A 14,887-nucleotide genomic window follows, 5' to 3' on the forward strand; every position below is an offset into this window, starting at 1 on the left:
AGAAGCCTTCTACATTCATGTAAAACAAAATGCTTGGCGCTCCCCATTTGTCTGATACATAGAGGGTAAATGCGGCGTTTAATACTCAGGCATTCGCACTGTCCATAGTCTCCGCTTGGCCCAAGGAGACCGTAAGAGGTACAGACCCCAATGGAGGATATTTGCACTGTATAATTCTGATCTTAGTCACTTTCCAGCGCTAGGGTCAGTCTCTCCTGTGCAGCCCGTAACAAATACTCCCGTTCGTGTTGTAGATCTGCCCATTTTCCCCGTAATCAGGCAAACGCCCATCTTTTCTTCCACCAGACTTGAACAATCTGTCCATCACTGCACAGGTCCTGGTCATCGGGGCCACAAACCGGCCAGATTCGCTGGACCCTGCCCTAAGACGCGCCGGGAGGTTCGACCGGGAGATCTGCCTAGGGATTCCAGACGAGGGCGCCAGGCAGAGGTACTGTCAATTCATCAGTTTGTGTCCTCCTTTTGCCCTGTGGAGTGAGAACGTGCCGATAGCATATGACGTGGGTCTTCAACCTGCTGCGGAACTATACATCCCAGCATGACCTGCCTCCGTTTTAAGATGCCTTAATAGCAAAACTGTGGCAGGGCATGCTGGGATGTGTAGTTCCATAACAGCTGGCGGGCCACCGGTTGAAGACCCATGGCATACGGGATGATAACTTGTACCGCACTCCCTGGTTTATGGCTTTAGGGTGTAATCTTTATTCTGTATACGGTGACCTGACACTGAACAGCAGTTCTATAAATCTGACGTAATCCCCGTGAGGCGCCCGTCTCTGCGCTGGAAGTTACAGCTCAGCACTTGCCCTTCGGACTGCTGAGCGGAGGTGACTCTCTCTGGGCTGTTACTGTTTGCATTTGGCTGTCTCGCTCCAGGGGGAGACTGGGATCCCTGATAGCGAATCTGCATACGGAAAGCTGTGATAAAGAAATAAAATAGACCTGTACAATGTTCTTTTGACAAGGGCGAATTATGTGAAATAGTCCTTGGGGCGCAACTCTTTCTTCTTCTGGGTCCATAGTCTCCACAGGGTTTACCTTGGGGTATGCTGGTGGAGACCAGGACTTGCTGAATACATTTTATAGATGGATTTCTGCTTTTTCCTCCAATCTCATATATAGCATGCAGTGTTATTTTCCACAGCTAGGGGGCAGCACTTGAATATAGGAGAACTAACTGAAGTTATGCATAAGGGGGGGGGGGAAAAGTTATCCACTCAAACTTTGCAGGTCGGGGTGTAAGGGCAAACACTTATTACTCTTAAATTTACCAAGGTGATTCCATGCCTCAAGGCCAAGCAGCAGAGGGAGAATTCACATGGTCTTTTCTATGTTATAATACTAATAATAATTATTATTTTATTTATATAGCGCTCTTTCTCCAACAGGACTCAAGGCGCTTTACAGACATCAAAAACAATGCACATAATACAGAGGATTTAAGTAATACAGCAATAGATAAGCCGCACAGACATAAAAGAAAACCTTAAGCACACAGAAAGCATAATGCAGGATTGGTGTAGGCATTTTGGGTAATAACTTCCAAGGGTTGTGTATTCCACCCTCACAAGGTACCAAGTGCGGCAGCCATCTTGGGCGCTCAGCGTAGGATTACCCAGGGTGGAATAGTCCACCCCTAGAAGAGATGACCCAAAATGGGGGTGATTTCAGAGTCCTACAGTTCAGAGTAGGGTTCCATCAAAACCATCAGGCCTATGTATTTTTCATCCCATCCACAAGTGTACCATATGGGGCAGCCATGTTGGGCGCACTTTGAAGGTTACACTGTGGGAGGTGAGCCATACAAGAGCCCAGTGCATATATGGGAAGACTGATGCTTATGTAGTAGTATGATGTACCCTGTATGTAGGGCACAATGGCAAGGTGTGCAATCAGTGGAGGTAAACATTACATTACAGGAAAAACACATGGTGGGGTGGAAGCGAGCAATGGGAAAAAAAAAAAAAAACACAATAGCAGGTAACTAGTGGCAGAAGTAGAATAGGGATAACGTTATTTTGATGAGATCATAGTACGGGTGGGTAGGAAAATGTGGGGGGCACACTCAGAAGCAATGGGGATGTCCCTGCTGAGCCTGGTCCTGGTGCTCTGCCCCCACAGTTCCCTGTTCATCTTGAGGGTTAGGCCCAGGGGCAGACTTGAAGTTCTCAGCCAGAGAGGTGGTAAGCCTGGTCTTGGTGTTCTCATGTTAGAGGTGAGGAGAGGCCACATAAAGTTCCAGAGTTTTGTGGTTGTAATGCAGTCCCTCTGTTATCTTGTTTGTTTGGCTTCTGTTTTCCTTCGGTTTAACACAGGTATAACAATGTTATTGATTTTAGCTGCCACTTGATAACTAGCCACTTCATATACTAGACACTGCAGCGTCCTAATAGGCCTGGCGTCCTGAGCTATACTGACTAAATAAGTCTACAAACACTTCCTTTCTGATTACAACCACCCCCCCCCCCCCCCCACACACATACACACACACACACAGCAACCCTCCACCAAAAGGTGTTAATCAACTTCCAAATGTGAGGTCAGTAAACCCCAGTCAATCACTAAGTTTTTGCAGATTACAGATATTAATCCACTAAAAACAATTTTCTAAACATGCAATGTAATGTGCAATGGTCTGCAGTAATTACCAAATATATCTTTTATATATATGTTATCCCTCATAGGATCCTGCAGACTTTGTGCCGCAAACTGAAACTCCCAGAATCCTTTGACTTCAAACATCTGGCTCATCTAACACCGGGTTATGTTGGCGCAGACCTGATGGCGCTTTGCCGGGAGGCAGCAATGTGCGCAGTGAACAGAGCGCTGATCTTGCTGCAGGAACAGAGGCCCGTGGAGGCTGGTGTAGAGGATCCGGCCTCTCAGCCAGGAGTTGTATCATCTCTGTTACTTGCCCAGGATGTGCGGCCAAGTCAGGTACACAACCGTTTCCAGCTGTCCCATCTTGCCGATCTGAATTGTCCAGATGGTTAGATGGAAGACGGCTACTGAGTGTTATACAGGAAAGGTGTAAGAACATTTTCTGACTCCATAATACAAAAACCTACAGTATACACGGATTACTAGAGCCTCTAAATTCCACGTGATAAATATCCCGGCATAGAGAAGAGCCTGCGGCTTTGACTAACTTCACATTAATAAAATAGAAAGTCCCTGAAACTTTAAATGGACTTTCATTGATTTATGCAAATCTTCCTGTTTTGCCATTTTTAATTTTTACTTTCACTTGATGCCTTTCAGCCATGTATTCATATCATAAGTTAGTGTTGCATTAGTTTTGATACAAGACACAGTTCTCTTGCAGTATGGGCACCGCTTTATCCAGAGAAATTACTTTGCATACTTGCAATCTGTTTAATGATATAGAAACATTATTGAAAAGCATAGATGGAAGTTTGTAAGATAAAGCATGTCGAATGCTGTAGGCTGATTATATATTTGCTCTTCCCATTTATACTGGGAAAATGATGACCCCCCCCCCCCCCCCCCGTGACGGGTAATGTATACAATGTCTTGTCTCGGCCCATTGGCTAAAGAGGGTGTGTCCATCCCTAGGATGAGTTGCAGATGCTGTTGAGGCTGCTGAAAGACCAGACTCCCTTCCCAGAGCAGCGGCTGCACGGAATGCGCATCGAGATGGCGGATTTTCTGAGCGCCCTGCCGGCCGTGCAGCCCTCCGCCAAGCGAGAAGGCTTTGCTACTGTGCCAGACGTGACATGGGCGGACATAGGGGCACTGGATGAAATTCGCGAGGAGCTTACCATGGCTATATTGGTGAGTACCTGTGTCTACAGTATTGATTTGAAGGAAAACTGCGCCGAAAAATAATCTGTAGATGCGATGCCAGTGTAAATGTCCTACCCCCAATCCAGGAATAACCTGTGCGGGCCTGCGTGGTATGCCTGTGGCTCTCACACACATTAATGTCAGGACCAGTATAGGCGATTGGTCTGATATTGTTACGATGGCGCCCAAACAGCGTTTGATCACACCTGTAAATCTGTCTCTTGTATGACTGCTCTGTCCTCCAAGGCTTAGTACATATGAGCCCAAGTTGGAGAGAGATAAAGTATAAGTTTCTGAAAACAACCAATCTTCTTTCATTTCAAATAATGGGTCAGATGTATTCACCTGGAGAAGGCATAAGGAAGTGATAAACCAGTGATAAGTGCAAGGTGATAAATGCATCAAACAACCAGCTCTAATATGTAAATTAACAGTTAGGAGCTGATTGACCGGTGCCTTTATCACCTTGCACTTATCACTGGTTTATCACTTCCTTAAGCCGTCTCCAGGTAACACATCTGCCCCACTGGGCTCGATAAATGATGGAGGCCACAGTAATTGTGTGCTTTAGGCACCGTCTCCAAGGCTTGATTCATCTCCCCCTATATACGTTAAATTGGGTCAGATGTATTAACCTGGAGAAGGGATAAAGCCGTGATAAGCGCAAGGTGGTGGTAACGCACCAGCCAATAATTACGAATTTATCACCTTGCGCTTATCACTGCTTTATCAGTTCTCAAGATTTAATACATCTGCCGCAATGTCACAGACTAATATCTGCCTGAGAGTTTGCAATAAGTAAGGGAAACACCATGATCTCGGAGGATTTGTGTCCCGGCATGACCTGCGTGCATGAACATTCAGCAATGGTTATAACTTATAATGCGGTTTATTTTCCTGCAGGCGCCAGTGAGGAATCCAGAGCAGTTTAAGGCTCTCGGTCTGATGGCTCCAGCTGGTGTATTATTGGCTGGGCCCCCTGGCTGTGGGAAAACATTACTTGCAAAGGTAAGAGAATTGTTCCGTGTTGTGATTATAGACGTAGGCCCAAAGCCTTCAGTAGAGTGTTGCCATGGAAACGTGCTTTAGGTGGCCTTTCCATTCTACCCTGCTGTCCGGATTTGCAGCAGTGATAAGGATGACACTTGGGGGGAAAGGGGCGGGGCTCACTGGAAAATGGGAGGCGTGTTTGTGGGCCTTCTGTTTTCCCCATTAGCTTTTGGGGGGGTATGCATTTACTAGTCAGTCAGGGAGATACATTCCCACTCACAACAGAGTTTTCCCCGGGTGGGGGGTGAGTGTAATTGCTGACGTTGTTTATAACCTACCACACAGTGAGGGTGTAGCGGTGTTGCTTCGCTATCGGGAGAAGAGGCGGTCGATACCCGACCAGTTTATTGAAACCGATGTTGAATAAAAACTGCTTTCAGCTTATGGAAATATATTGCATATAAATATTCAGGTTGTTACAAAGACTCCAATGTCCTGTTCATAGGCAAATATTTGTTGTGACCGTACATGGTGACGTTTGATGGATGAGGCACAATGGTCTCTGGCTGCTTTCCGTGGTTTGGCCTGGAGCCCTCACTTCCAGCGAATTTATTAATGAATGCTACCGCAAAAAGTGACGTTCTAGGGAACTGCGCTCTTCCAGTAACCGTTTGGGGAAAGGGACGCTCCTGTCTCAGCACTATAATACCTGCGTGCACAGGAGAAGGGCCCAACAGAAAATGATTTGTCGTTTCGTTACATACCAGCTGATACAGGCGTCATTCTATTCCCATATGTGAATAATAAGGTGTAGGGGTGTTTATGTCCCACTAATATGTTTGTGTGTAAAGCATCTGTACGACTCCTAATTGGAATTATGGCCCAGCACAAAGTAACAGAGCATTGATTGGTTTATCATTTTAATGGATTTTTCTTTTTCTTCTGTGTTTTTTATTTTTGACTTTTTCATCTGCTATATCACATAAATGGATAGATTTTAGATCTGCTACTAAATACTGCACACAAGTCTCGCTATGTGTATGTGTATATATGTGTGTGTGTGTGTGTGTATATGTGTGTGTGTGTGTATATATATATATATATATATATATATATATATATTCTCTCTCATACACACTAAATCTCATAGTTCGCCTTGACATATCACAGAGTGTTTTTTTTCATGGGCCTTTGGACTGACAGCTGTTGTATTTTGTGTTCTAGGCAGTTGCGAATGAATCTGGACTCAACTTTATCTCTGTAAAGGGCCCTGAGCTTCTGAATATGGTGAGTTGCTGACAGAGATCCGGCACCACGTTGTTTTGTCGTCGTCTGTGTCGTCCCGTCCGTCCCCCCCCCCCCCCCCCCCTTATTGGGGCCATAAATTAGTGTATGTATGGTTAGATGTTGATGTCTTAGTTTTGTCAGTATCCGTTCAGCAGCTGCTACTGTGTGTGGAACAATATATATATATATATATATATATATATATATATGTGTGCTCCCCATCCATTTCTTTATAGTTTTCCTTCTGTGCTCTTCAGCCATGCATTAGCATCACCAGGTGGATTTATTTTCATTGCACTGCTGTGCTCTCTGCATTGATGCAGTAGTTTCCCGGGAGCAGTGTTGTGTCCTATCGAAGAGCGCCAGCATAATTAAATCTACCCCACAATCTTATTGCTGAAAAGCACAGACTGTAGCTGGGAAAAAAAAGTGCCTTCGGTAAAAGTTGCTGCGCTGTGTAAAAGTAATGGGAGGGTGGAAAACCCCCTTGTATAGATAGCGGGAGCAGTGATTCATGCTTTGGGGATCTTCTGTGGTGCTGTCGTTGACACCTGTGTTCTTATTTCAGTATGTTGGTGAAAGTGAACGAGCCGTTCGTCAGGTGTTTCAGAGGGCCTCAAACTCCTCCCCCTGCGTCATATTTTTTGATGAGATAGATGCATTGTGCCCGCGAAGATCCGGTCATGAGGTGAGTTGCTGTTCTGTACACAATCGCTGTCATATGGTCACTGCTGTGTATTACCACTAGCCGTGTAAGAGTCCTGCTCCTGTCACTCCTTATAAGGTTGTGAGAAAAAGGGTGCGCACAAAAACACCTCCGTTCCTTCCGAATGAGAAACATAAGTTTGGAATTGGATTGCGAACTTGCCGAAAGAATATCTCGCACCTAATTGGACTGACCCCATGGAGTGATGGCGGTGACTTGTTATCTTTCTGTGATTGCTGTGACTTGTTATCTTTCTGTGATCGCTATGGATCAGCTTCCAGCAGTCCTGGAGGTACATTTACCAAGCTGCGCTTTTCAAAGCCGCTGTTGTGTTTTGCCCTTGGTTTAAAGTGGTAATAATGAGTAATAACCAATGGGTGTTTTTATATTTAGTCGTATTGCACTTTATATCCAACAGCCGAAGGTGAAAGGCTTTTCCTAGACTTAACCAATCGTGTGTGGCCACCTCCAGCTTTCACCCAATCACAGCTTTCCGCAATGAGACGCTAGAGTGATTCTGAAGTGGATTTGGCTGTGATGATATTCTATTAATCTGCCAGTTATACCCTTATAGATCCTAGCCGCTGGGGGTCCTCTCTGATTGCCAGGCTTTCAAGTTCTCATTTCCATTGTGCATAGTTTACATTGATCTTTTAATGTTTTGGGAATGGGTTATTGTGTATCAGGATTAGGGGCTGGCTTGGAGTAATGGGGTTAGGGGGGGCTGGCTTGGAGTAAGGAGTTAGGGGGTTGGCTTGGAGTAAGGGGGTTAGGGGGCTGGCTTGGAGTAAGGGGGTTAGGGGGCTGGCTTGGAGTAAGGGGGTTAGGGGGCTGGCTTGGAGTAAGGGGGTTAGGGGGCTGGCTTGGATTAAGGGGGTTGGCTTGGAGTAAGGGGGTTAGGGGGCTGGCTTGGAGTAAGGGGGTTGGCTTGGAGTAAGGGGGTTGGCTTGGAGTAAGGGGGTTAGGGGGCTGGCTTGGAGTAAGGGGGTTGGCTTGGAGTAAGGGGGTTAGGGGGCTGGCTTGGAGTAAGGGGTTAGGGGGCTGGCTTGGAGTAAGGGGGTTAGGGGGCTGGCTTGGAGTAAGGAGGTTAGGGGGCTGGCTTGGAGTAAAGGGGTTAGGGGGCTGGCTTGGAGTAAGGGGGTTAGGGGGCTGGCTTGGAGTAAGGGGGTTAGGGGGCTGGCTTGAAGTAAGGGGGTTAGGGGGCTGGCTTGAAGTAAGGGGGTTAGGGGGCTGGCTTGGAGTAAGGGGGTTAGGGGGCTGGCTTGGAGTAGGTGGCTGGGCTGTAGTATGGGATTAGAGCTGTGGCTCTACACATATGTTTAAATTTGAAAAAATTACTGAGGCACTAATAGTTCCACTTATGCTCAATCCTGTGTAACCTTGAAACCTGGTCTGTTAGGATGCCTTGATGACCGAGCTTGGGAAACACTGGGTTACAGTGCTGGCTGGAGTAGAGGTTAGTGGGCGAGCCGTGGTTGATTAGAGGACAGTGGGGTGAAGGGATGGCTGGAGTAGAGGTTAGTGGGCGAGCCGTGGTTGATTAGAGGACAGTGGGGTGAAGGGATGGCTGGAGTAGAGGTTAGTGGGCGAGCCGTGGTTGATTAGAGGACAGTGGGGTGAAGGGATGGCTGGAGTAGAGGGGAAGGGTCACTGGAGAATGGACTGTCGGGGGCGAGAGGGTCACAGGAGTGAGGTGGCCGGTGTAGTGTGAGCTACCACTTATTGTAGCATCTCCGTCCATCTGAGTGTCGCGTTACTCAGGTCTGTAGCAGACGTCTGTGTGCAGACAGATTTACATACAGCTGGGCCAGGAGACCAGCGCTGCATTACTTATGGAAAGTGCTTGCCCTGTACAGGAAGACGGAGTACACCTAGTAGCACAGCAGCTGTGTAATCACCGGCTGCCTGGCTCATTGCCATTGAGCTCCTTTGTGTATGATACAATGACAAATACAGTATTGCTTTCCGGCCCCGTAGAGTGTAAGCTTGCAAGCCGGGTCCTCTTACCTCTCTGTCTATTAATGCTTGGTCATCTTTTATCACTGCGTTCCCAGTTGTAAGTGCAGCATCATATGCTGGCGCTACGTAAGTAAATGTAAATAAATAGAATAATATCGTACCCCTGAGCGGGTGGAAACACAATGCATTGAATGTTTATGTCAAATGAATTTCATGATTGAATAGCCTAGGTATGATTCGTGGAACTACACATCCCAGCAAGTTGTACTGCATTTGCTGATTATGTCAAATGAATTTCATGATTGAATAGCCTAGGTATGATTCGTGGAACTACACATCCCAGCAAGTTGTACTGCATTTGCTGATTATGTCAAATGAATTTCATGATTGAATAGTCTAGGTATATTGAAAAAGGGTGGGTTTTTTTTTCTTGTATGTTTTTCTCTTTGTAGAGATATAGTTGGCTGCCTTATTGGCATGTAATGTCTGTTTTTCTAAGCTAATTTATGGCCTTAGTTTAAAGGGGGATGGTTTTGGGTGGAGTTTGCAATCATTGCATTCACATGGATATTGTTCCTATTTGAAGTCTAGTATACGGCTGGATAGCCATCGGCTGGATGTGCTTCCATAGAAGTGCTGACATAAAAGTGTTATTATAAAAATAGCGTTATACCTGCATTAAACCGAAGGAAACCAGAAGAAAAACATCATCACACCAACACTACCACAAAAGGACTGCCTTAATGCCTCAAAAGTATGTAATTCATCTTATGCATATCATCTGTTTTTAAAAAACCTATGAAAAGGCATCCCCAATCTGCTCACTACAGTTCTCTCTTATGCAAACTTATGTATGTTTCTTGATGTAATGATTTCTTGTAAATGTCATTGCATGTGTGGGGAAGTAGCTCAGTGAAACAGTTTATTATTGCATACTGACTGGTGATTACCTCCTTTGAACATTTACCCATTGTGGTCAGGTGTACTATGTCTTTATATTTAGTAAGGTATAGTCATGGTGTAAAGGACAGAGTATGATTACTGATTAGTAAAAGAAAACAAATACTGAGCAACATCCCCAAACAGGTAATTTCAACTTTAAACTTGTCATTTATTTTGTACGCTCTGGACATGGCTACTACTAACAAATGCACAGAAAAAATTCTTAAAGCTATGTCTGCAAATGCTAGGAGCTTAGGAGACAAAATTCCAGAGCTAATTGCGATAATGACAAGGGATAACCTGGATTTTGTGGCAATTACAGAGTCTTGGTGCAATGAGAATCATGACTGGGACTTAGCTATACCAGGATACAATTTATTTAGGAAAGATAGAATAGGAAGAATAGGAGGAGGGGTAGCAATGTATGTGAAAAAAAGCATAAATGCTACTTTAATACAAAATATTGAAGCCAAAACGGAGGCCCTTTGGGTCACCATAGAAACTGGGAAGAAGGACATTATTCGCATTGGGGTGATCTATAGACCACCAGGCCAGGAGCAGGATTTGGACAGGAACCTATTGTTGGACATCTCTAAAATGGCTTTTAAGGGAGAAGTCATAATCATGGGAGACTTTAATTTACCTGATGTAAATTGGGAGGGGTCTTTTGCAAGTTCAGCTACAAGTTGCAAATTTCTACATTCCTTACAGGGAGCATCTCTCAAGCAATTGGTGAGGGAGCCCACTCGCAAAGACTCAATATTAGATCGAATTCTTACAAATGGTGATAGGATATCTGATATATATGTGGGTGAGCACCTGGGATCCAGTGATCATCAAGCAGTATGGTTTAGTATAAAGACAGGATCCAACTCCTCTCACACACAAACAAAAGTGTTGGATTTTAGAAATGCAGACTTTGCAAAAATGGGGAGATGTTTAAGTGATTCATTGGCAGACTGGAGGAACTTGGAAGGAGTGCAGGAGAGGTGGAAAAAAATGAAAAGTGCATTACTAAGTGCAACAGACCTTTGTATCAAAATGGTTAGGAAAAGCACCAGGAAAAGGAAGCCAGTATGGTTCACAAAAGTAGTATCAACTAGCGTGAAAGCAAAAAAGATGGCTTTTAGGAAATACAAACAGACTCAAAATAATAACGACAAAGAGGTGTATCTGGACAGACGGAAGGATGCTAAGAAAGTGATCAGACGTGCAAAGGCAGAAGCTGAGGAGAAAATGGCCCAGTCAGTAGATAAAGGGGGCAAAACTTTTTTTAAGTATATAAGTGAAAGGAGAAAATCAAATGGAGGAATAATAAGACTTAAGACAGAGAGTGGGCATTTGGTGGAGGGAGACAAGGCAATAGCAGATCACCTAAATAATTATTTTTGCTCAGTATTTACTACAGAAGAAGGGATGGGGGCCACAGTTAAATTGCAAGGACATTCATAAAAATAAGGTAGATGAAAATACATTTACAGAGGAGAAGGTCCTAACAGAACTTTCAAAACTAAAAGTGGATAAATCAATGGGACCAGATGGGATACACCCAAGGATACTCAAAGAGCTAAAAGATGTGCTGGTTACACCTTTAACAGATTTATTTAACCAGTCACTAAATACAGGTGCTATTCCAGAGGACTGGAAAAGAGCAAATGTAGTTCCACTGCACAAAAGTGGAAGCAAGGAAGAAGCAAGTAACTACAGACCAGTAAGCCTTACATCAGTAGTAGGGAAAGTAATGGAAAAACTATTAAAAGAAAGAGTAGTGGAATATCTTAAATCAAACAACTTACAGGATCCAAAACAGCATGGATTTACTGGTGGGAGATCATGCCAAACAAATCTTATTGACTTTTTTGACTCTGTGATGAAAATAATAGATCAAGGGGGAGCTGTAGATGTAGCATATCTAGACTTTAGTAAGGCATTTGACACTGTCCCACATCGCAGACTGCTAAATAAACTTGAAAGCCTGGGGGTGGATTATAAATCCGTTAAATGGATAAGAACCTGGTTGCAGGATAGGAAACAGACAGTCGTAGTTAATGGAGTGCAATCTATGGAGGGAAATGTTACCAGTGGAGTACCCCAGGGATCTGTACTTGGTCCAGTTCTCTTTAATATCTTTGTTGGTGACATTGCAGATGGTATTGAAGGGAAGATATGCCTTTTTGCAGATGATACAAAGATATGCAACAGGGTAGACACACCGGGAGGGGTCAAACAAATGATTAATGACCTAGGTAGGCTTGAGAAATGGTCAAGAACGTGGCAACTACAGTTTAATGCTAAAAAATGCAAAATCATGCACTTGGGTCTCAAAAACCCAAAGGCTAAGTATAGTATCAAGGGTACTATAATGGAAACTACTGAGGAGGAAAGAGATTTAGGAGTCACTATTTCAGGTGACTTGAAGGCAGGAAAGCAATGCAACAAAGCAATGAGAAAGGCAAGTCAGATGCTTGGTTGCATAGGGAGAGGAATCAGTAGCCGGAAAAAAGAAGTGATAATGCCACTGTATAGGTCATTGGTACGGCCCCATCTGGAATACTGTGTCCAGTTCTGGAGACCCTATCTCCAGAAGGATATAAATACATTAGAGAGTGTACAAAGAAGGGCAACTAAAATGGTGCATGGCCTACATCACAAAACTTACCAGGAAAGGCTAAAAGATCTTAACATGTATAGTATGGAGGAGAGAAGGGAAAGGGGGGACATGATAGTAACTTTCAAATATATAAAGGGTCTTAACAAAGTTCAGGAGAGAAACATTCTTCAAAGGAAGAGAAGTATTAGAACTCGAGGGCATACATTGAGACTGGAGGGGGGGAGGTTCAGGGGAAATTTAAGGAAAAATTACTTCACAGAAAGGGTAGTGGATAAGTGGAATAGCCTCCCATCAGAGGTGGTAGAGGCTAAGACTGTAGGGCAATTTAAACATGCTTGGGATAGGCATATGAATATCCTTACAAAGAATCAAGGTTAAAAAAGGGTTGAGATTGCCTAAAGGATAAAATAAAAAAGGGGCAGACTAGATGGGCCAAGTGGGTCTTATCTGCCGTCAAATTCTATGTTTCTATGTTTAATGGCTTTCTGATTCTGTCCACAAAAGGCTGTGTGTGTAGGCGGAGCTATCCCGCGACCGGAGAACGGCCTAGCGGCAATATGTGCAGTTACTGTGATCGCAGCGGCTTTGTCTGCCTAGAGGTCATTTAAAAATAAAGTTCTGATTAGCGGCTGTATACAAACAGCATTGTATAGTGTGGGTTTGTGGTACAGTGTGTATACAGTATGGGTTGTGTAATATAAGGGAATAAAACCCAGCCACCACTGTATCCTGGCCATGCTGCGCTTTGGAACGCTAGTAGAACACAGCGGTCGGAGGACCGGACAGTCACACAGTGAGTCAGTGGGAAATGTACGCACGCCACACCCTGTCACAACATCCATTAATCCTGTGATGGATTGCTGTGTACAGATTATTGCGGTTTGTGTTGATTCAGTTGTTTGTGTGTAAGCAGAGACAGATTTATATAATGGGTTTTAAATCCTGACCTAAGAAGTGACCCTGACCCAGTGGTTTCCTTCCTCCTTCATACCTACAGGGAACCACACACATAAGCCTGTGAACCTAACCCTCATTGCTTACACACTATAAGCCTGTGTGCCTAACCCTCATTGCTTACACACTATAAGCCTGTGTGCCTAACCCTCATTGCTTACACACTATAAGCCTGTGTGCCTAACCCTCATTGCTTACACACTATAAGCCTGTGTACCTAACCCTCATTGCTTACACACTATAAGCCTGTGTGCCTAACCCTCATTGCCTGTTACTGCTCTCTGGCTTATTTTATATTCACCTTTACACGTGTCTGCATGATGTAATGATATTTTCTGGGCAGCTGTTGCTGTTCATGAGTATTAGCCCCTTCAGTGGCGGGTTTTTCGAGCTGGTCATACCTCCCAGGGTAGGTTTTTAATTTTTGTTTTTATACCTGCATGTTGCCAGGGGTATCATGTGCGTTGCCAGGGGTTTTACGCGTTGTCACGGTTTTTGCCAGGGGTTTTATGCTCTGGGACCCATGCTCGTTGCCACAGGGAATGCTCGTTGTCTAGGGGTAGCTAGGGACGGTTACCGACTAGCGATGATTCAAAATCATCAATGGTCTATGACCGATGTTGAATACTTTTACCATCGATGGGAGAGAACCAGGTGGTTTCCCACCATCGCTGGTCCAGTGCTACCAAATAAATATATATATATATATATATGTGCCAATAGAGGAATGGGCGCACTTGGGTTGTTTTTCCACCCAATATTCAACGGGGAAAAACAGCAGTCTCCCTAAGATATTTACTCCTAATTTGTGAGCATAAAACCACATTTAAGATGTTCCATGTAAAATTTATTACAACATAAAAGCAATGATACAAAACGGTATAGTATCTCTTCTTGCAGATAACACCATATAGTACAGAGGACCAGTTGAAATAACTTTGATAGATTCCTCCTTCTCCTTTGACAATTCGGAGATTTGATGTTTATGAACAAATAACCCGACGCGTTTCGTCTTACTCTAAGACTTCATCAGGGGTATGTCTCTAGTGCTTGATAAACCAGTGATGGTTGTGACTTGAAGCTATTGTAGCTATTGTAGCTGCTGGCAAGGTTACACACGCATATGAAATTGTGGTAGACCTGTGTATTTGAACTTGTTATCCAAATCCCTGAATCATAAGGTCACATACCTATTTGAACTTGCGTTCAGGCCTATGCGTTTGAACTTGTTATTCAAGCACTTAACCATAAGGCTTAATCTAACTTTCACCTGTGTACCCCACCGGTGTGTGGTTTTTTCAAGTATCCAGAATACGTAATTGCCATTTTATTGATGCACTAACAGTATTTATCAAGCACTAGAGACATACCCCTGATGAAGTCTTAGAGTAAGACGAAACGCGTCGGGTTATTTGTTCATAAACATCAAATCTCCGAATTGTCAAAGGAGAAGGAGGAATCTATCAAAGTTATTTCAACTGGTCCTCTGTACTATATGGTGTTATCTGCAAGAAGAGATACTATACCGTTTTGTATCATTGCTTTTATGTTGTAATAAATTTTACATGGAACATCTTAAATGTGGTTTTATGCTCACAAATTAGGAGTAA

At 44.0% G+C, this 14,887-nt stretch overlaps 1 protein-coding gene across 1 annotated transcript in view; it reads left to right on the forward strand.

Moving 5' to 3' along the window:
• The window catches only part of NVL (nuclear VCP like), a 68,501-nt gene that overhangs the window by 27,940 nt on the left and 25,674 nt on the right, over positions 1–14,887 (forward strand). The window contains exons 12-17 of the mRNA XM_063919006.1: positions 307–451; positions 2,706–2,958; positions 3,598–3,816; positions 4,732–4,836; positions 6,043–6,105; positions 6,674–6,793. Of these exons, the coding sequence (XP_063775076.1) occupies positions 307–451; positions 2,706–2,958; positions 3,598–3,816; positions 4,732–4,836; positions 6,043–6,105; positions 6,674–6,793 (905 nt within the window). The remainder of the gene's footprint in view (positions 1–306; positions 452–2,705; positions 2,959–3,597; positions 3,817–4,731; positions 4,837–6,042; positions 6,106–6,673; positions 6,794–14,887) is intronic.

Source organism: Pseudophryne corroboree, chromosome 4, assembly GCF_028390025.1.
Source record: "Pseudophryne corroboree isolate aPseCor3 chromosome 4, aPseCor3.hap2, whole genome shotgun sequence".
In the NCBI taxonomy this organism is placed as follows: domain Eukaryota; kingdom Metazoa; phylum Chordata; class Amphibia; order Anura; family Myobatrachidae; genus Pseudophryne; species Pseudophryne corroboree.